The sequence below is a fragment of the Phoca vitulina genome, unplaced genomic scaffold (genome assembly GCF_004348235.1).
Source record: "Phoca vitulina isolate PV1807 unplaced genomic scaffold, GSC_HSeal_1.0 scaffold61, whole genome shotgun sequence".
In the NCBI taxonomy this organism is placed as follows: domain Eukaryota; kingdom Metazoa; phylum Chordata; class Mammalia; order Carnivora; family Phocidae; genus Phoca; species Phoca vitulina.
In genome coordinates, this window is record NW_022589764.1 from 126,792 (window position 1) to 150,352 (window position 23,561).

At 39.5% G+C, this 23,561-nt stretch overlaps 1 protein-coding gene across 1 annotated transcript in view; it reads left to right on the plus strand.

Moving 5' to 3' along the window:
• Positions 1 to 23,561, plus strand: part of MCTP2 (multiple C2 and transmembrane domain containing 2) — a 193,227-nt gene that overhangs the window by 72,685 nt on the left and 96,981 nt on the right. The window contains exons 10-13 of the mRNA XM_032391275.1: positions 1,701 to 1,887; positions 4,220 to 4,313; positions 17,031 to 17,133; positions 19,455 to 19,557. Of these exons, the coding sequence (XP_032247166.1) occupies positions 1,701 to 1,887; positions 4,220 to 4,313; positions 17,031 to 17,133; positions 19,455 to 19,557 (487 nt within the window). The remainder of the gene's footprint in view (positions 1 to 1,700; positions 1,888 to 4,219; positions 4,314 to 17,030; positions 17,134 to 19,454; positions 19,558 to 23,561) is intronic.

Sequence of the window (23,561 nt, forward strand, 5' to 3'; positions counted from 1 at the left end):
CAATGAAGGTGTATATAACGATGTAAAATAATGCTTAGCAAAGTGTTCCTAAGCAGATGTGCTATTGCTATATTGGTTAAGAATTTGTGGGTATTTAGTTTTGTAGAACTGGCTTAAAGCATGTGACATTTCTTTCTTTCCAAGCAAAATTAATTCCTTACTTACATACATGCTCATGAAATAAAAAAAAAGTATTTAGTAACCCCTATTTTCATGGTAGCAAACTTTAAAAGGTTCTTTATTGCTACACACACAAAAAATGTTTTGATTCAAAGCAGAGAGGGTTATTTAAAAAGATATATTTTTTGTGATGTGTCTCTGGTAGAAATTCTTGATGAATTTATTACATGCAAAAGCTCTAATTTGCCACCTCTTATAACTGGAATCACTTTTGGTAATTAGGAAATAAATACACATTTAATTTTATAGGTACATATCAATATTAAAATATATTTTATTCTGTAGTAAAAACTGGTATAGATTCTTGATATTATGGATAGTTTTTCTCTTTAATTGGGAAGGGATTGCAGGGTTTCAAATGTATTAAACTGGAACTCATTAGATACCATGTGGCTCAAAATTGTCCTTGTTGCATATGTTAGGTAAAATTACCTATTTTTAAATATCTGCAAACATACAAAGTCCATTGAAGATTTAGGGTGAGAATCCATCCTCATCCTACATTGTGAGAGGCAGTTCTCCCTTTATAAAGTCTTGAATATTCATCTCCTTCAATAACGATGGAGGGAAAATGGGAATTACACACACAGGCACACACACGTATCACAGCTGGGAACCACCACTACCTACTCTCCCTCCCTTGACTCAACCCTACCTTTTCCGCCCACCTGTGCATAAACAAAGCAGGTGTGGTCCAGGCAAACCCAGAGTTTTCAGTGTTAAAGCAAATAAATGGCTTAGCACCTCAGCCCTCCTTTTTGGTGTTTGTTTCTGTATATAAATGTGTTTGAGGTTTTCAACATCGCCAGAACATTGGCTGTTAAGAGACGGAAAACATGCAATTTATAGCAGATGGGTGAAGCCTTTTCCTGGCAGTGTTGCTGAAATGGGATCAATCACAGCACTTCATGCTCCATTTGTCCAGAAGCAATCCACCTGGGGAAACCCTGTGGCACCGTGCCTATTAGGAAAACACCTTAACACGTTGCTTTAAATAAAAACTCACCAGTTGGCATTAATCTGGAAGAAAATAGTTTCTCCAATGAACCCTTTGCCACTTGAATTTCTCTTGTCTTTTCTCCCCTTTTTGAACCGTGACCCTTTATTCTCTTTGTTGGCAAAAGACACAGTACAGAGAAGCCGTACAGATCCCTCATCCATAATGCTTGAACTTGGAACTTTTTTCTCCCTATTTCTTGAGCTCACCGCCTTTCTGCAGACCTCACGGGGGCAAAGAGCCAACTCTTCCCTTTGCACTTACCATCCCCTCCGTGCTGCCTTCTCTTCGGTTTCTTTACCTCTTCGTCTCCTTAATCTTAGAGTGTGTTAGGCTGGGAGGGAGAATTAAGAGCTGGGTGCCAGGGCGGGGGGAGCCCCCACCACCTTCGTTGTGCGAGAAACCCATGCTGAGACAGAGTGAGGTTTGGGGGGATGAGGAGATACAAATCAGGTGCTTTGGAGGTTCAGGAGTGGCCATGAATTAATCCCTTCTGTTTCTCTGATTCCTCCAACTTTTCCAGGTGCAAAGTGGATATCGCGGCCCTGCCGCTCAAGCAAGCCAACCGCTTGGAGCTGCCTCTGGAGAGCTGCCTGGGGGCTCTCCTGATGTTGATCACACTTACTCCCTGTGCCGGAGTCTCAGTCTCAGATCTGTGCGTGTGCCCCTTGGCAGACCCCGGCGAAAGAAAGCAGATTGCCCAGCGATATGTGAGTGCTTGGCCTTGTTTTGCTGCCCCCCGCCACCTCCACTTTTGAGTTGAAACAAAGTCTGTGAATTAAAAGATAAAAAAAAAAAAAAAAAAACTGCCTGAAAAGAGATCTTGTCCAAAGTTTCATGGCATGTCTCATAAAGCAAGACATTGGATCCAGAGGTTAATGCATTAGTGAGAAGGTGAAAGTAGATTAGATAGAGCTGGCGATTTTCAAAGCCCGAAATGGTATTTTGAATTTTTAGCTTTCAGAAACTCTTTGGAGAAAATGGAAATCCACGAGGAGGCAGACTTGTTTAGCATGTCTGCATATGTATATTGGAATTTTAATACAAGTTCACAAAAGTTTATTTCTTTATTAGCCATAATATTTGAAATGTTAGAGCTACCTTTCCAGAACCTCTCAGGCCTAAGTGAGAACGTGCTTCTGTCTTGTAAAGCAAAGCAAAGCAAAACCCTGGACAGCTACGCAAAGCTGTTATGTACTACTCTGGATAATAAAGGCAGTTCCTGATTTTTGCCTAAGTAGTGCAATGCGCTTAAAAGTCCACTCAGCATTTTTATATCAAATGGCTTTGCGATCTTCATTTATTTTTTGTACTCTGTCTTTCTAGGTGCCCTTATTTGCATTCTGTTTTTATCCACCTTCTTTGTAAATCAATACGTTTATTTTATGGCCACACACGAAAGGCATGTTTTAGAAAGCGGCCCGAAAATGAAGCAAAGATGAATCCCTATTTAATGGGAATATTATTCTCAGCATAAATTTTAGTGCCTCCCAAATCCTTCACTGTGAGGCGTATTGATTAATTGAATAATTCTTTATCTGCGGGAGTACAAAAACCTAGACACGCGTCTTATTGTCAACACAAACTCTGCATGGCCCGGTTGGCGTGCCCCAAAGGAGTTTCTACAAAATCCACTATTATTAGTCTCTCTGATGACTGGAGTTAAGCAAATAAAAATTTGATGATCAACCTTAAAATTTCTCCCCAAACTTTCCCATGGACGAATTGAAAAATTTACAAATTCACGAGGGGTGTCCTATATTTATAAGGTGATTTTAGATAAGATCATAATGACTGCTTTGAATCATGCCTCAGGATGTGAGGAGTAGTCAGGGAAAATAGGTTTGAAGAAGCCAATCAAAATAGAAATATCAAGTGTTTTGTTTTGTTTTTTCAGCTAGAGAGCTGGCCAGCATCTTAGAGGGAAAGAATGCCCCGTCATAAAACACAAGTTTCAGACCTCTTGTTTTTTAGCTTGTAAGAATAGATCATCTTGAAGGCATGTCCACATTTAAACTATAAAAGTATTTTATTTCAGATGTTTTCAGATTAGTGTAAACTAGTTTTTTGTTTTTGTTTTGCTTTGCTCTGTTAGGTTGAAAATACACAGCAGAAACAACTTTCAAAACTGCCCAGAAATGGTGCATATGAAGTTAGTTAAACCTGAACTATTATTAAGTTATTATTATTGTATCCTGAAATGCCTAAAGAGCAAGGATTTTACTGTCTCCCCATAAATCCCCAAGGCCTACTTATCACAGGTTTTTAGTTATCCAATGATAGCGGAAATATGATATCCAAAAGTTTGAAAGCAGAATCTTTTCAGCAGATGTGTTCTGGAGGCATGCAGAAATAGTTTATCTGCTTGTCTCTTTCATGCACCATTTCTGAAGGATGCAGTGTATATACACAGCAAACTATCGTTCTACATGCTTAAGAATTATCAGTAGATACATTCAAGCATTGGCTCATGCAAACTAAAAAAAATCAAATAAATGTGAATACAGGGTGATATTAGATGCTCAGTCTCTAATGAGCTGGCTAAAACGTGGACCAGAAAATGCACTGTATTTCCATCCCTACGCTCTTTCCAGTGGTAATAAGTATCTGTGAAGGGTCCAAGTTGAGCCCTCTGGTATCCCTAAAGTTTGTACTAATGAGGTCAAAATAGTGTGGCCTTTTTGAGTGATTTTAAAGTTTCATTCAAGAGAAAGAAAGGGGAAAAGAGAATGAATGGAGCTCCACACACATTTTCCCCATGGGATATCTGTTCTATCACCAGGGGGCAGTGTTAAAAGTAGATTCTGTGTGCTTTGTAATTGGTTTATTTTGAAGCTGTAGTTAATTCTCAGTCACTTTTAATCTGGTTGTTGTGAATGCCTAACTATCCCATTGGCTGATATAATGTACTCTGGAACTTTACTAAACTTTGCACGGGAAAGGTGATGATAAATCTAGAATGTACTTCCTACAGGACTTTATGGCATTAAGTAGTATATTAGAAAGCTATTTTCATGTATGATCTACTTTTCTCCCCCTCAGTGCTTACAGAATTCCCTGAAAGATATGAAGGACATCGGCATTTTACAAGTGAAGGTTTTAAAGGCAGTAGATCTCTTAGCAGCAGATTTCTCAGGTATAAACATCTTTAATTCATTTTCCTTTTTACTTATTTCCTGTTTTGAAATGATCTGATGGCAAAGCAAAATGTTTTAGTAAGTGGAAGCCTATACAAGCAATCATGCTCTTTCAAATAGAGTGATAGAAGAAGAAAAAAGATGCAGTCAACAGTTTTTTCACTTAACGTTTTTCACAAAATTATTTTTTCAAATAATTTTACTATGATTAGATAATGTACTAGTCCAGTTGACTTTCAAATATATTTGTGGATTATTAGTGCCACGAATTCTTTATTTGTTAAATTAATTTTCTGAGAAAATTTACCATAGTACCTCAAAAGACAGGTTGGACCTCCTGCCTTCACTCCTTGGCGGTGCTCTGTGCTGTGAGCTTTTCATTCTTCACCATGTACGAGGTTGCGGTTATTCATAAATTTAAGCATGAAAGCCCATCTAGCTGGCACTGGTCTGAAACAATAACCAAAGTCTTGGCCATGGAACCACTTTGCAGTTGACATGGTCTTACACAAAATTTCTCTTGGTGCTTCACTAACTTGAACTTTTAAGACAGAGGCGAGAACAGACATGCTTTGTGCTGAGTTATGCTTGACTGTGAGGAAAGTAATACAGGCATTCCAGTGTCTGATCGGAGGGTGACTCTCCTCTTATTGCCAAATTAACCCATTATACTAACAGTGGAGACACCTATGTGACAAATGCTATTTTCAAGCAAATTGATAAATACAAAGAATACCAGGTATACAAGAAAGAATGTACAGATTTTATGCATGGGCGAGGTATTGTAAGACTTACTTCATGTCCTATTTTTAGAATGTGGTCTACTCTTTTCAAGACAGAAAGTTACACTATATGATAGTAGCTTCTGAACTTTCCAGCTTGAGGATGAGGAAGATCAAACTTTGGAAAAGAGAATTTTAATTTTAAGCACTTTCTATTACAAAAAATGATGAAAAAAAAATGATGGGGAATATAAACTTATTTTTTTAAAGGAGTTCTCTTCACCCTCCCTCAAAAAATGAACCAATAGAAATCACTACTATATAAACCACGAGAAATAGGATGATGATGTTCTTATGGAAATACCGAGGGAGAAGATCCAAAAATGGTATTTTGGCCAGTATGAATAAATGAATTTGGGGGGTTGTAGATGAAATACTCGGATGACTACTTCTAACATTCATTAATTTAGTTGCAAATGTTGAGAGTCTCATATTGAGTTAGAAATGTTCCTTTCTTTTAAAACTTATAATTTACGAAAATACTTAATTCACTCCTTTCCCATGTGCCTTTGGCCTTCGGAGTTTTGTTATCAGCACAGCACATTTAGAGTTTACCAGTTTTCCAGAGCCAGTTATTTTTACTTCCATCTGAATGTTTTGATACAGTACTTTTTGAATCTATGACTGTTGCTGTCTCAGGAAACGTTGTCTCAAACACAAGAACTCATTCATGCCTTCAAACAATGTTTTCAGAAATTCTATTTGTAGTTGTATGTTTGGGGATCTCTGGGAACTAATTGCAATGCATTAGAAGTTTCTTTTTAAGTCTTGTTTAGAACTACATCCGTATGTGGAAAAAATTTTTTAAAACCTTTATTTTACCTATCCTGACAGGTGTCCCTCTCTACAGCCCCCAAAACTAGTGTTTACGAAGGTGTCTCAGGCCAATGTCACTTTTCCAAGCAGTATTTTGGCTATTAAAATAAAGTGAATAGGAGAGGAATCTGAAAAAAATATGAGAATATTTGGAAAGACCAGAAAACAAGGCAAAACCCTCTTTTCAGAAGAATAATTTTTGGGGAAAATGTTGTCATTTTCTTTATATTCAAGATTCCAGGAGATAGTTTTGGAGTGGATGAAGGTGAGTACCAGAGGATCCCAGTAGCAAAAAGCAATGGTTACAAACCCAGTCATGCTGTGTGGTTTGACTGAATGCCCTGGTGTTTTATTGTCTCTGTATGATTTATGAGAAAATTATCACTTTTCTGAATTGAAGCAAAGATCCTTTTCATTAGCTAAACATGTCTTTAGACCATATTGATCTTTATTTTTAGAACCAAATTTCACAGTCTGTGTTCTTTATAGGTTGGCAGCCTCCTGTGTGAATCCTCCAGTCTATTCTCAACCAGGGTATTGCTTTAGGGCAACAAAGTGGACCTAATGCAGAGAGTTGTAAAGTAAATTTTCTATGTGAAAAAAAGAAATGGATTCAGATCACAGGGAAGTAGCAATAGGGATGTAATTAATACCTCCAAGAGGTTAGCTATTATATCATACGGTGGGGACTCACACATTATTGATGCTCTTACTGTTCACTGTTAGAATTCACTTGATATGTAGTAAAAAATGCTGGCTGATCCAGAATCAGAAGAGGTATGTATACCCATCATTGTCAGTACCAGGAGCATTTAAGAAAGAAGTTAACTACTTATACCCCATACCCAGCCTTTTCCAGTCGGCTGTACTTTATAAATGAGTGTTCCATTGCAGTTGCTCAGGGAAAAAAGTATTCACCCCTGTGAATAAACAAGAAGTCTATTTACTCTGAATAACCAGGGGCATTCTCAGAGAGTGATGATCATTTTAGACAGAGTACAAAAGGGAACTTTCTAACCTTACTACTTTTGTTTTACATTTTTTGATAATTCTTTGTTTCTTAAACAATACCACATAACCATAATAACTGATGCTTTAAGTGTTTCACCGAAGATTCCAGGGAACCTGATAAAGCAAAGGACCAGTGAGAGCAAAGGACCAGAATCTTGGTAGTATTCTGGATGGAGGTTACTGTTAGAGTTTGCAGAGTACAGGGGCCTCTTGTCCTAGGGTGGGGGGGATGTGTGAATGCACTTGGTAATCCTTCCTGTCAGTTTTTTGCCCATTTTAAAGTGATCTCTGTCTTAGCAGGGAACAATTAGAAAAAGAAAATATCAGCTGTTCATCGCCACTGTGCTCAAAGTAGGATATTCCTTATTAGTGATTATTGGTGTTACGATTATATAGTCATGAAAAGAAATTAACTTTGGAGAAAGTGAATCCCCATTACTTTGCCAATATTTTAAAACATTGGAATAATATATGTACATATTATATACATAATATATATGCTATATATATACACACAAACATGTACTGAGGTAAATTTGTTTCCCATTAAAAAATGAAAATATGTTTTTATATAAAGAAAAAATAGTGTCTTTCCAAATGTGTTAAAAGATATTAATAACCTAAATCTATGTCTATTCCCAGTATTAAGATATTTACAAAAGATAAAGGCTTCGATGCTCTAATGTATAAAAAAGATATATTTATTATTTTTTAATTCATTCTGTCATAAATATGCTATTGTGTGATTGAACTGATTCAACACTAACACATTTGAATTTATGTATAGCTCGGCATTTTTTTTATGCCTGACGTTTGTGTATCAGTGAAAAGACTTTTTAAAGAATCTGAAGTAATCTATCTTCTCTTGCAGCCCATCCCTCTAAAATTGGCGAAAGACATTTTAATGTTCTCTACAGCCAATATTAGATGTGGATAGCCATAAGCAGTCATTCTAATAGAAGAGCCTGTCAGATATTTTTATTAAAGAGTTTGTCTCACAAACACCTTGTGCCCAGCATAACCTAAAATTTTTAAGTAATATGTTGTCCATTCTGATGCTATTAGTTCCGTAGTAAAGCAGACTATAGCCTTGATTCATGAAACAGATGATAAATTGTACTCTGAGACTCAAGGTGAGCCTAGCTCTTTGTAATGCTTAATGAGACCCACATCCTCCACTCAGCTGCCTTCAGTCTTAAAACTCAGCGGTTTTGAGAAGAAAGTAACCCACCTTCTAATGATGAAATGAGAGAGAGGAGGGCTTTGTTCAGGACCAAGGTGAGGAATGATGTGTGCAACAGGTTCCCTCCCCACAGTGAAGCCCTCAGAGAGAATGGTGCTGTATCTTCTACTTTGCCCAGGGATACATCAGATTCATGAATTAATACTGCTGAAAAAAAGCAGAGTTTATTTAATAAAAGATAATAAAGTAGGTGATAGATAAATAGAAAAATTGTTAGAGAACAGAAATCTTTTCTGGTCAGAACTGTATTTCAATACAAACGACAATGCTTATCTTACCTATTAAGGGACCAACCAGTGAAGAGTAGGCAACTATTTACTGTATGTTCGGGACATATAGAGAGAATTATTCTGGAGAGCCTTGTTATAATTGATAGACTGTTGTGGGGAACCTGTTGGATTTTAACATGTAGGGGTTGCTTCGATGTATCAGTACTAAAGCCATGATGGCTACCATTTGCATAAGGTACCTGCCAAGTTCAACACCTAGTCAATGACTCTTCTCTTATATTCTCAGAATCAAGATGTAGGTTTCACACTTCTTCCTTCCTGTTAATTAAGCCTTCTCTTTATTCTTTAAAATAAATCTTACATGTTGACATCCTTTCCCCTAGGGAATCTTCTAGTGGTAAGACTGGTTATTGTTTGGGCTCTCTCTGCTTTATTTTTCCACCCTGTTATCACTACCAAGGTGCCCCTGGCCATTAAGAATTCTGGCGTAAAATGGGGGATACAGAAACGTATCACCTCACCATGCCAACATAGCAAAAAAGCAAGTAGGGCAGCATTGCAAGCCCACCTCATTGTAGAATGATAGTAAGTCATATAACAATGTAACATATGTCTCAATATTTCTGCTTTTTGTAGCACAATCCCATCTTAATTTTTTTCATGTTCCTATCTTAATAATCTGTCTGCCATGGAGAAGCTGGGGAAGTATCAGGAAACAATGAAGGAACAAAACTGGAAATACCATCTTTGCTCACAATCTGGAGTTACTTATTCTCCAGGGATTTTTCTTTCATCCTTGCAACTTTTTTGGCACATTTTGCCATACGAAACCCACCCATCAAACACAAAAAAGTTTCCACGTATATCTGGATTTTCGTGACTTCTTGGCCATAAGGTTGTCACTTGGATGGACCCTTTCTCTGTTTCCAGTGTTAATAAGACAACTGCCAAAATAGTGTCAAAATACCCATCAGAGGAGTGGAAAAGACAGTGTTTTCAGACAACAACAAAAAAAAATGCAGGTTATTGTGAAGTAGCCTTATTTGATAAATAAGCATGATAGGAACCCTAATAGGGCCTGATCCAGGAGAACAAAGATACATTTAATTCCAGAATCCCCAACTTCTCTCCAGGAAGCCCAGTATAGCTTCCCAATTGCTTTTAAAGCTTGTCTCAGCTTAAGAAAAGCCAGCTTGGTGGTAGATCTCATGATCTTCAAGAAATATTCATTGAGTACCAACTGTATTTGAGGACCTGGGTCACTTCAGCCTTTCTCTTCTACTGCAGAGTTGCCCATAGGGGGCAGCGTGTATCATTGAAGTGGATGAGGACCTTGCTCAAAATCTGGGTGGCATTTCCAGTTCCCAGCGCCATTAGGAGGAGCTCTTGGTCTGTTCCTCACACGGGGTTGATCTCTCCTGACTTCGGTAGAGTTCTCCATTCATTCAGGACATGAGCCCTTTCTCAGTGACTGTGACTCGTGCGTTAAATAAATCAACGTTCAGTTCAGTGATTTATTCATCAAAGATGAAAATCAGTCCCCATTTTTTTGCCCTTTATTTTTACGGTCTCTGCCTTTCACTTTCATCCTTATGTATTATGGTGTAGAACATATATAGAAATAGAGAACTATTTTAAATCTTGGTTCTACCGCATGCTGGCCTTGGGTCTACTTCCTCATGGATATTTTGAGGGTTAATTAAAACCTATGTGAACATGTCTAACACATATTGCATGTTCAATCAATACTATTTCCATTTTTTTATTAAATTTATTTGCTTAGAGTATAATTGATGTGGGGAATTCCACAGGTTATTATCTTAATATTTTGTCTGTATTTTTTGTAATTTTAAATAATGTCAGAATTATCAGCATTTCTAATCACACTTGGCTTTTCAACCGCTTTTAGAAATCTAGTTACCAGTCTAGGGCGCCTGGGTGGCTCAGTCGTTAAGCGTCTGCCTTCGGCTCAGGTCATGATCCCAGGTCCTGGGATCAAGCCCCACATCGGACTCCCTGCTCGGTGGGAAGCCTGCTTCTCCCTCTCCCTCTCCCCCTGCTTGTGTTCCCTCTCTCGCTGTGTCTCTCTCTGTCAAATAAATAAAATCTTTATTTTTTTAAAGATTTTATTTATTTGACAGAGAGAGACACAGCGAGAGAGGGAACACAAGCAGGGGGAGTGAGAGAGGGAGAAGCGGGCTTCCCGCTGAGCAGGGAGCCTGATGTGGGGCTCGATCCCAGGACCCTGAGATCATGACCTGAGCTGAAGGCAGACGCTTAATGACTCAGCCACCCAGGCGCCCCTAAAATGTTTTTTCTTTTTGTTCTGTTTCTACTGCCTGATAAAAGTCAAGGGAAAAAAATGTGCTTCATGGTAGGAAAATTCTCATACTCAAACCAGTTTAGTGCTTGCATTTACATTTTGATAATCTGAATAATAGTTTTATCCATATAAAATATTTTTGTGGGCTCATTAGATTTTTGCTATATACAAAAGTTCTATTTTGAGAAACTGTTGACCAAAACACTTCATTTAGATCCCACATTATAGAAATATTCCAGCCATATGCTATAATAATGACTTTTAAGTAGTTTCTATAAATTATAACACTGGCTATAAGTTTCTTGTTATTTTTTTTTCCCAGAACATGACTACTTGTATCAGAGGAAAAATAGTCCTATAGTTACTGTTCACTGGGGATTTTAAGTCACCTGTCCATTTTGTGGTTTGTTTTCATTGTCTGTTTGAAGTTGTATCCATAGCAATACTTCTCTTAAAGATGCCCTATTTTCAAAGGGATGGCTGTAATTGCAATTTCTAGAAAGCTTAACAATAGTGATTGAATGCTTTTAATTTCCTTGAGAACCTCTTGGATAGCTGAGCTCAAATCAAGACCAACTTTTTAAAAACACATCAAAAACTATATAAATCTGTCTTTGGCTCACCATCTGCTTTAATAGTCTGCCAAAGAACATGGACTCTTGTCATTGCAGAGTTTGGGAATCTATGTAAGATTTAGCAGTTTTGAACTTACTGGTACATTGAGAGTGAATGAACTCAGTTTGGTTTTCTATGAATTAACAAAGGAATCACTTCGATCTTATTAGTTGGGTGCTTAGTAATTAATTAATTTATCTAGCAAATGTATCTGTGAGAGGCTGTGGTAGGCTCTGGTGATGTCGTAGGGGATAGGAATTAGTCTTTGCCCTCACATGAAGTGACTAGTTAAACCAGTAGCATCTATGGTTGACATGTGAACAATGAGGGGCTTAGAAGCGCTGACACTCCATGCAGTTAAAAATTGGCAAAAAATTGGCATATAACTTTTAACTATTGATAGCCTATTGTTGACCTGAAGCCTTACTGATAAGATAAACAGTTGAGTAACACATATGTGTGTTATATACTGTATTTTTACAATAAAGTAAACTAGAGAAAATGTTATTAATATCACGGAAGAGAAAATTCATTTACAGTATTGTACTGTATTGTTTATTTTAAAAAAAATTCACATATAAGTGGACCCACACAGTTCAAATGCGTGTTGTCCAAGAGTCAGTTGTAATGACAGTTATACTCCTAAGGTCAAGAACAGGATGCCAAAGCTCATGGAAGGAATACCTGACTGGTGTTCCTACAAGAAGTGATGTACTGAGATGTCAGAGATGAGTTAGCACAGCAGAGGTAAAAGAAAAGCATTTTAAAATGAGGGAACACCATGTTCCAGAGCCTGCAGGGCCTTTCCAAAACCTGGAGGATTTTGAGGGTGCCTCAGTGGGGAATCGGGGAGATGTTGGGTAAATGCACCGGCTAATGGTGTTTTTTGGGGGAATGGAGTTAGAAGAAAGAAAAACTCATATGTCACTGGTTCTTATATGTTCTGTGTTTGTGCTAGAATAGCAGAATATCAGAAATTTAGTTAAATAACATTTCAGCAAAATTAAGTCCTTCCCATCCTTTGTGGATCTCGCAGTCCTAATATAGGTTTGTCTGCTCCTTGCTCTGGATGTCTGCAACAGCAACGTAAGCAAGTCCTCACTTGTGTGAGTCCACAGAGGCCATTCTTTGGATTCCAGAAGCTTGCAACCACTCAGGAAGGCAGGACATACTTGAAAACTTAGACCCAGCACCCATAGAGATCAGTGTTTGTTCTTCTTCAAAAATCCCTCTAAGCTCCTAGCACAGTGTTTTCCACATTGCAGGGATCATAAAGTAATTGTCGACTAAAGGAGCAGACACATCACACAGTGAGGGCTTATAATTTTCAAATTAATCATCATAGGAGTTGCGGGGAGAGGGAAGGCTCCCGGGAGCCTAGGGTTGCAGAGAAAGTTCTATGAAGATGATACATCTCGAACTAGGTCTTGGAGGCTAACTGGCCTTTGTGTTTTTGGCTAGGAGTGGGGGGTGAGAGAGCATTGCAGGGAGAGGCCATTCCACATGCAGAGTAGGAAGCCTGTCTGAGCCCCACATCTCTGTATGCTGGTCAGGAGTGGGGGAAAGACACACCAACCTCGACAGAGGGTTTGGGAATAGGGGATAGATCAGGATGGATTGTGTGGGGTAAATTGTCAGAGAATAGATTTTCAGGATGAGCGCTTAGAATTTGCTCTAATATGCTATTAGTATGATTGTATGCTATTACTAGGGTTGTAAGCATATGGTTGGAAACAAGGAATGAAGGGAGAGTTTGTGGAATTCTAGTCTGGCAAGGCCCTGTTTGTCCCCCCTCCTTCCCAGCTTGTCTGAGCTACATGATGTTCCATGCTTAGCGTCAGGAATTATCTTCCTCTAGAAATCCTTTCTTCTAATCCTGCCCCTTGTGCTGACAGAGCCAGGTGGCTCCTGGCTGCTGGATGAAAAAAACAAAATGCATTTAAATGAAAAATACTGGTCATGGCCTTCAAGGCTTCAAGCTAATCTCAGCGTTTATTTATCCATATCTTACATACCGTGATTGCCACTATTTATCTATATCTATCTGTGTGTCTATCTATCTTGTTAATAAATTTAAGGCTCTCATCTGTCCTTATCTCCTCAAGATTAACCCACCCATTTCTGCTAGCCAAATGAAGTCTCCTCCTCAACCTTGCTTTAAGATTCATTTCCACTATGAAATCTTTTTGGCCTTGGACCAACCACATTAAATCTCTCTGAACTTCAGGAGCCTCTTCTGCAAAATGGCATAAGCATTCCTCACCTCTTGGAGTTGATGTGAGGACTGAATGAGAAGCTGCCTAAAGCATGGTTACTTGTATAGAGCAGAAGGAGCCAGGTGGCCCCCCTCTGGCTAGCACCTGCCGCTAGGAGCCTGCAGGACCCTCTCACTGGGGCATGGCACTCTTCACGGCGGATGCATGCCTTGGGTGTGCCGGCCTCAGACCCTTAAATGAAATACAGGACTGAATATGGAACAGGAATGTACAGATGTAGAATATGAGAAGTGTAAGGAAAACACACAGTCGGAGATCAGAAATGGGAGGAACACAGTCTCCTGGCAGGGAGCATGGGAAAAGTTTTCATTGAAAAGGTGACATTTGCTGAAAAGCAGAGATGATTATAAGAGTCCCTTAAAAGTAATGACTTGGTGGTCGGGGCCTGGTTCAGTGCCAGGAGCAGAGTGGGTGCTTAATAAATATTTGTCAGATGAATGGTATTACTTCTACAATACATTTATTACTTCCACTCAACTTCTGTAACTGATATAAAGGTAAAATTATTTAAATGAGAAACCTCTACTTTATCATCTGAGGAACAGAAATGAATTGCCAAGTGGTGGTGAAGATTAGCAAAGGCTATTGAGGGCAAGGTGTTAAATCACCTCCGTGAGCCTAAATCGCCAGTGGTGTAACCGTGCCAAGGTGACGTGCCATCTGGGTGTACAAGAGGTCATCTAGATGTTTTACCTGTAGAACCAGGTGGAACAGAGACAAAAAGTGCAGACCCAAGTGTGTATATGTCGGTCTGTCTGGTGCTGTTTGCTCAGTACCACTGGGAGAACATTGGGACATTTCGTTTATTACGGGAGATCATTTTTACCTCCAATAAATGTATTCATTATTTAAATTCTAGAAAATCCCCATATATCTGGAACCTTTTAAGGGAAAGAAAGCTCCGTAAAGTGTAGATAAATGACACTATAAATGTTTTAATGTCTTTGTTTCTTCTTCCTCCTCTCTGCCTGTTTATACTGTAATATTAATAAATGCAGCATTTTAATGAGCTTTGACGGAATCACCTTCAGAGAGTTGGTGCAGTATGTTCCTTGGAGACGCATAACTGAAGTTCCCGGGTTCTGGAAGGAAGTCTGTTCCTCATTAGCTGGGATAGCTAAGAGTGTGCTGGCTCAAGAGGGAGGGGGCCACAGCTCAAGCCCACCTGTGCGTGCACAGGACCGGCCGCGTCTCGGCCCTGCTGTGGAGTAACCCCAGGGCTTTCATTAGAAGTGTCAGATGGTTTCCCTGGAGTGAGTGCTGATGGCATGTCATGTTGGTGTCTCTGGAGGAGTAGCCCTGACACCTACTAACAGTCTGACAAATGGTTAAGTAGCTGTTTCAGCCAGGATTGAGTGAGCCAGTGTCCTCTGCCTGAGCATGAGAGGAAGAGCATGTGTTCTCTTCACACTCCTGGTTGTTAAAGAGGCAAATCTGCTCTCCTCCGTCCGCAGCTCCTCCCCACCCAAAACCGAACCCCCTTGCCCTGCAAAACACGCTCCCAGAGTAAAACTTACTTGCTTTAAGTAAGCAAGACTTTTTTTTGGTGAGATGCAAATGGGTGTTTTTTGGGTTGGTTTGATGGTGGCTGCCCAACATCTGAAACCCCTTGTACATTTGGGGAGGTTCCCATTGCATGTTTTGGAGAAGAGATCAGAGCCTCCTTGAGTGCGTGGACAGAAGGTGAAAAGCTAGCACTTCTTTTCTGAGCACTGGCATTTAGGGCCTGGGTCCTTGGCGAGGCGGGAGCAGTCAGATGCCTTCTCGGAGGCCTTCACATCTATTATCAAGTGCAGCAAAGAATCAGGAGTGGACAATTCATATTAGAGGCAGCCACATCCAGGGGCCTGTAACACGAGTACCCTGTGAGGCTAGTTTTCCTGGGAAGCAGAGGCCAGACTTTTCCTGGGGAGAGTGACTGAGGTTCTTGTACCTGAGTATTTCTAACCCTTCTTTGGTTTCTAATAATTTTCAAGCTTGATTTTCCAATCTTTGCAATGATTCTGAGAGCTCTCTGATACTATTTTAATAAATTCCTCCCTCGCTAAATTGAGACAGGGACCATTTCCATGTTTATAATTGACAACCCCAACTCATGCATTTATGTCCATGACTTGGTCTTTGTCTCCTGGCCGCTGAGATCATAGCATTGGCTTAAAAGCTTTGGCCAGGCATCTATGTGTCTAGAACACTAGTCAGTTGAACAGAATCTCCTGTTTAATACCCTTAATCATGCATCTATTCTTCCTCCTCTTCTTTTTTTGAAATAGACTCTTCCTGCAGTCTCCTGCACGTGTCGGTCTGTCTGTTGATATGCGGTACCTCGGAGCTCCTGGTTATTAAGTTAATTAGATGGAGGTTCAGTGGCCTGAATGGTAGGCCAGTAGGTCAAAAAGCCCGAGTACTTTCGGCATTAGACGCTGGCCTGGGATTCTTCGGCCATTTGTTGGCGGAGCATCTGTCCTCATGTCCCCAATTAATTTAGTACGCACCGCTTTGTAAGGTGTCCATGTGCTGCAGAGGCAGGCAGTGTGTTCATGTTGTATGCACATTATAGAGCCATCCATTCCGTCCCTGACAGTTCCAATTCTAGATCCCACTGTCAAACCCAACAAAAGGGGAGAGCTTTTTTTTTTTTTTTGCGGTAACTTTCTGGGTCCAGCTTTGGATTTGGGACTTTCTAACTTTTTTTTTTTTTTTTTCTTTTGGAGGATGTGTGAGGTGGGGTGGAAAAAGAAGAGGTGAGATGAGAGAAGTAAGGGTTAAGCTTCATTTTTTTTTTTAAGATAAAAACGTTGAACTTGCTTTGTGGAATTCTACTTTTGCATGTTTATAAGCAGCAAAAATGTAGCATCTGTATTCTCATAATGTACTGAATATGTAAGATCCTACGTGTTTGTGGCCACTCCCTGCAGAGTGGTTTTAACTCCTAAGTAGCCGTGTTCATAGTTTTCCTCCCTTCTCTCATGACCCCGAGGAAGCCTCTAGGTTAACATAGACTTCCAGCAATAGCTGAGTAATTACCTGTATTGACTCAAGGAGAACTTAGGCAGGAAACAGAGGGGAGCTTCTGTATTAAAACAAAACACAAAACTGGACTCCCTCACATGTGAGACTGATAACAGCTTCTACGTAACCTGTGTGGTCACTGGCTGTCAAGGCTGCATCTGGGTTGTGTCTCTGTCCCCATCCATGAAGTATGCTACAGTTCCAGAACTTACAGGTTCTCTCCGTTTCCTGAATTCCCACACAAGCCTTGTTAGAAGGAGAAGCTCACATTTGCTTTTTCAGCAAGCACAGTTTTATTGGTATAAGCGTGCATGGCTTTTATTCATTTGGCCTCTGTTACTTTTGAGATTCATTTGTCTCTGACCTGGAAGATTCCTTTGCCTTGACCAATGCCCTGTGTTCTCTTTCCAGGGAAGAGTGATCCTTTTTGCTTGTTGGAGTTAGGCAATGACCGACTTCAGACACACACCATTTACAAAAACCTCAACCCCGAGTGGAACAAAGTTTTTACATTGTAAGTGCTTTAGCCTCCAGATTATCAAGGAGGGGTTTTAACTTAGAGATCAATTATCCTTGATATGTTTGGGGCAGGCTGGGGCTCTTGAGTGGAACTTTCTGTCCATTTTTATGTGCGAAGAATGAATTTTATTGTTTTTTTCCTTCTGAAAACCTTTTATGCTTTCATTTTATAGAGTATAGTGTTAATAATAGAAGAGGCCATTTGGAACTGCAAGGGAGTGATACAGGAGGCATTTGTAAAGTAGATCTTTCAGTAACTCAATTAATCTGTGAGTAGATGGAAGCTTTCATATATCCAGACTAATTCATTCCTGGGTTAAAGAAAATTACAAATGTAGACCTGCCTTAAATTCAAGTTTATATGTTACAAATTATTGTAATGCCTAAAGGCTTGTTTTATGCCAGAGGCTTTTGGAAAATACAGATTATCTGTGATTCCTCAAGGAGTCCCAAAGTCTCTTTGTATTTCAGCTTGTCTGAATGACCTGCTGCACAGAGATGCCCTGTCCACTCTTTCAAACTCAGGCATTTAGGAGTCTGGATGTATTTCCTAGTGTGCTTTAGATTCTGAGGTACCTGGCCGTCAAAGGGAGGCACCTGTTGATTTGGGTCAAATGGTGGTTCACTTCCCCCACAACACTGACGAAATGCTGTGTTTGTAACTGAAAGAATACGTTTTGAATGGAGTTGGTGATTCCCAGGTAGAAAGTTCCCAAGGATCAAAATTGAATTAGTAATAAAAAAACTCCCAAAAAACAGAAGTCCAATACCATGTGGTTTCACTACCAAACACTTAAAGAAGAGTTAATACATATTCTTCTCAAACTTTTCCAAAAAATAGAAGAGGAAGGAAAACTCCCAAATTCATTCTATGAGGCCAGCATTACCCTGAGACCAAAACCAAATCCCCACAAAGAGAACTGTAAGCCAGTATCTCTGGTGAACATAGATGCAGAAATCCTCAACAACATATTAGCGAATGAAACCCAACAATACATTAAAAAAATCATGCACCACAGTCAAGTGGGGTTTATTCCCAAGATGCAAGGATGTTCAATATTTGCAAATCAATCAGTGTGATACATCACATCAATAAGAGGATAAAACCCATATGATCATTTCAATAGATGCAGAAAAAATATTTGACAAAATACAACATCCATTCATAGAGGGAACATACTTCAACATAATTAAGGCCCTATATGAAAAACTCACAGCTAGCATCATACTCAGTGGGAAAAAATGAGAGCTTTTACCCCCAAGGACAGGAACAAGACAAAGATGTCCACTTTCACAACTTTTATTCAACATAGAACTGCAAGTCCTAGCCACAGCAATCAGACAAGAAAAAGAAATAAAAGGCATCCAAATTAGTAAGGAAGAAGTAAAGCTTTCACTATTTGCAGATGACATAATACAGAAAACCCTAAAGACTCCACCAAAAAGGTAATAGAACTGATAAATGAATTCATTAAGGTTCTGGGATACAAAATCAGTATACAGAAATCTGTTGCATTCCTATACACTAATAAGCAACAGAAAGAAAAAAAATAATAAATCTCATTTATAATTATACCAAGATAATAAAATACTTAGGAACAAACTTAACCAAAGAGGTGAAAGACCTATACTCTGAAAACTAAAATACTGATGAAAGAAAGTTCCCAGGATCTATGAGAAGTGTATTAACTCGCCTAAGCAGATTTGCAAATTGCCATATGAAAAAGTTTCTTGTTTGCTCAACACATTGCTGATGACCATGGCTCCATTTTTCATTATAGGTAATGTCTGGTTTCTCGTCAACATAAAAAATGTTTCTAAATATGCATGGGATTTTTATTATTTTGTGTTTCAACAATAGGAAGCTTTCTGTGGATCTCAGCAAATAGTGATTTTGATCACCTTTTTTTTTTTCAAAGGGAATTCTTCATTAATTTATTTTTTTCTTTGTTAATTTAATGTAAAGAAAATCTGATTGCCTATTTGAAATCGCTGTCCTTTTACCCTCCTCATTCTGTCTCTTTTTCTTTATCCTCCTGTTTCTTTAATAGTCCTACCCTTGAGTGCATGTATACATGGAAAATGTCATAGTAAAAAAGTTGACTTTTTTTTTTCATATGGATGTCTGACTCTTCTATGATGGAAGGTTTGGGAATACAGTTCAGTTTGATTTAATTTTTGGAATTTAATTAAATGGTAGTTTTATACTCTAAGGACATAGAGGCTTAATTAGTGAAACTGTGTTTTCAGATCTGCATGGAACAGACTCCACTTGTGTGTTTTTGTATATAATACATGGTACATTTCTTGTTTCAGTCCTATTAAAGATATCCATGATGTTTTGGAAGTGACAGTGTTTGATGAAGATGGAGATAAACCTCCTGATTTTCTTGGAAAAGTTGCCATTCCCTTGCTGTCCGTAAGTTACTGTAGTTAATACCCAGTTCATAAGTAATTTTACAGTTGACAAGTTTCTGTGGGCTAGAGTTGTTCTATCTTTGTCAATCTGGGGAAAAGATCCGCCCAGCTATAGCAGGAAATAACTCTTTTATTCCTTATCCTTTTCCAGTATTTTCAGTAGTTTCAGATATAAAGTAACAACTATTTAGTTGAATATTGGTTTGACCAACGAAGACATTTTGACTAGTCTTTCAATTCATTCTCAATCTTTCCATCTTAAGATGGGAATTTCTGTTTGGTTTCAAGGAATACAGATCTATGACTGAATTTCCATTTGTTAATGAAAAACATACACGTGTTTCTTTATTACCTCCTTACTACCCACTTCTTTAAAGATTAATTGCTGGTAACTGCAAAGTTGTTCCTAGCTCTACTGAAGACCATTTTCTCAAAAGTTCTATTTGTCTTTATAATAATAGAGTTTGCTTTCAGTCTCAAAAACTGCTTTGTGGAAGAGAGCAGAGAGCTTCTCTTGGAAAAAGAGTGCTATTTCAATAGTCTAGTTAAAAGATAACATACCAGGGTAAGCTAAGAGCTGAATGAAAAAATACCCTATGAAGTCAGAGGAGAAAGCGCCACATAATGCCTTTACATGGGCAAAGGAGGGAAGCTGGGATCTGAATTCACCTATTAATTGAACATTAATGTGTGTACCAAATGTACTCTTCCAGAAGAGAGAATTTCAGTTTTTCATTCAATAGTTAATGTTTCGTTGTAGAGATGTCATGGTCTTATCAGTCAATAAGGCTTTATTTACTTCTTCCCAAAGACTTATTTCTCCAAAGTTATTAGTGCATTTTTGTAGCAGGAGAGGTCTGTGCTGTAACCATGAGATTAGACTAGCTCGCATGATGCTTACAGTGGGAGAAACACTGCATCTCTCAGTATCTGTACGGGTTTTGATCGCCTGGTTAATTTCTCCCCAAGTTCTCTTATCCCCACTGTTCCTCTAAGAGAAGGGGTGGAGCAGCTGTTCCCTTGTTGATTTGGCTCCTGCCAAATACTCAGAGCTGTCAACAGCAGACCACACTGACTCTCAGGGAGGAGACGGCAATTTGGGATATTTCTCCTTTTTTTTTGGTTACAACATTGCCAGTTACTCCTGAATTAATACATGTAACAAGAGCATGGAATACAATTTTAGAGAGGTCTAAAGGGACAAGAAGCAAAGACCCTCCTTTACAATTCAGTTTCCTTTTTTCCTCAAATTTTTTGGGCAGGACAGAGATATTTCTCCTTTTGATTGTTTTTAAGATTTATTTATTTATTTTTGAGAGAAAAAGAGAGAGAGAGAGTGTCTGAGTGGGGGGGGGGCAGAGGAAGAGGAGGGAGGGAGGGAGGGGAGGGAGAGGAGAATCTCCAGCAGACTCCTCACTGGGTGCAGAGCCCGATGTGGTGATCGATCTGATGACCCTGAGATTATGACCTGAGCCAAAATCACGAGTCTGATGCTTAACCAACTGAGCCACCCAGGTGCCCTGTCCTCTTGTTTTGATAGATAAATCTGTAGTAACATATTTTATTCCTTGCTGGGTGAACACTCCTTGGAGTCATTTTTAACCTCCCTCTGTTTTACGTATAAAAGTTTTGTGTAATTGGTTTTCTATAATACCAACAAATTGACCCACTTACTTCCCTCCCTTCTTCCTTTATTATGTACAGTATCTTCATGCTGTTGAGTTAGATCTAAGAAATTACCTCTGGCTAGGGGTGCCTGGGTGGCTCAGTCATTAAGTGTCTGCCTTCGGCTCAGGTCATGATCCCCAGGTCCTGGGATTGAGCCCCGCATCGGGCTCCCTGCTTGGCAGGAAGCCTGCTTCTCCCTTTCCCACTCCCCCTGCCTGTGTCCCCTCTCTCGCTGTGTCTCTCTCTGTCAAATAAATAAATAAAATCTTAAAAAAAAAAAAAAAAAGTAATTACCTCTGGCTAAATCAGGTGTTGGGTTTCTCAACCATACCATGATTGACATTCTTGAATATCTCATGCTTTGTTGTGGGGGGCTGTCCCGTGCACTGTAGGATGTTTAGCAGATCTCTGACTTCTACCCACTAGATGTCAGGAGGACCCATCCACTCATCACTGTTGTGACAGTCAAAGATGTCTGCAGACCTTGCCAAGTGTTCTGAGGAGGGGCAGAATCACTCTCAGTGGAGAACCACTGACCTAAGTTAATGCAGTTTTCAAACCATATCTTTCAAGATGCAAGGTAGAATGATTCTATGAAAGACTTCGTTTAAATGCAAGGAGCCCCCTGACCCCCTTAACTTTATTCTAGTTGCTGATAAGCCACCCATGATCTATACATTCATTTGTTTGAAGAATATTTATAGAGTATCCAGTTTATGCCAGACATTGTTCGTCGTTTTAGGTGGTAATGCTCTAACAATGACTGCGGTGAAGGTATCTTCTCTCTTGGAACTTATATTTTGTTGTAGGAGTCAGTATACAGAACAGACAAACCCACAAAAAGCAAGGCAGCATGTTAGATGGTGAAAGGTGCCCTACAGAAAGCAAAGCTCCAAGATTATGTCTGGGGAAGGGGTGCACTTCTCCATGGGCTGGCCAGGTAGGACCTCACTTCAGGGGGCATTTGAATGAGAACTTGAGGAGGTGAGAAAGAAAACCCTGTGGATATCTGGGGAGACTCTTCCAGGCAGGTAAACTTCCAAGTTCCAAGGCTCTAAGGCAGTGTGCCCTGACTGTCCCAGAAATATTGGGGTGGACAGTGTGGATGGAGTGGAGTCGCCTGGGGGAGAATCACAAATGCGGAATGAGAAAGGACACAGGGACAGAGTGCCATGGGAGAGGGGTAAGACTCTGACGGTCTGAAAGTTTGAAGGACTTTGGCTCACTCTTAGCATCGATGGGAAGCCACAGGGAAGTTTCGAGGCAGGGAGTTCTTGATTTCGTTTACATTCTCTGTTTCTAACATTAAAGGGCTGTGGCACACAGAGAAATAAACCCAGATCTGACAGTTCTCTACCACATAAAGTGTGAAGGCAGCGTGGCCTGAGCCACGTTCTCATGAGGGGCTTAGGGGGCCCGGAATGTTGAGCTGAAGCTGTTACAGCAGCTGTTCTTCAATGTGGCTGTTTCAATTCAGACTCACTTCCGATTGTTTGACCGACACATTGGGTAAGCGATCAGATCTTGCAGAGGATCTGTTTTGGCCCTTCCTGATGTTCAGTGGTCCACCTGCTACACGCACTCTCCAAAGAAATTCATTCTCTACCTCAAGTACAGATATAAATATGATAGAAAAAAATGCCATAACCCTCAGTATCCATAACAGGCAGATTTTCAGTTGCTCGTTAATTCACTGATCATTCCATTTTTGAGTAATTCTAACTTGTGATTTAGAGAGTATGTTTTCACATTTATTTAGATCTATTTTTTTCTTTATTTAATATCTATTGCATCATGCTTAACTAACCAGCCCTGTGCGGTGCATGTATCATGTGTGAAATCATTCATTCTCTAAAAACCTAATTCGGGCTGCTTTATTATCATGGCTGTTTACAAAAGAGGAAACTGAAGTACACAAGGATCCTGCTGCTGGGACGTAGTAGAGGCTGGATTTGAAATAGGCAGTCTCATGCCCAAGCCTGGGCTCCTAAGAGGATGCTATCCCTGCCGTGGTGAGCCCCTGTTCACTAGATATGAGGCTGAAAGCAAGAACCAAGATGTGCTTCATGCTACCACTGGTCTCAGTGCAATAGAGTGTGGACAGGTAGGGCAAAGAGTTGAAGACTTGAATCTCTTGGGTGATGCCTGTGGAATGAACACAGAAGACCTGAAATGTTTTTTTTTCTCTATTGCAATATAGTTGACATTGTATGTCACATGAGTGTACAATACAGTGACGCAACAAGTCTACCACCCGTCACCAGACAACACTGTTACAAGACCATTGACTATAATCCTTATGCTGTGCCTTTCATCCCCATGATTTACTCCTTCTAT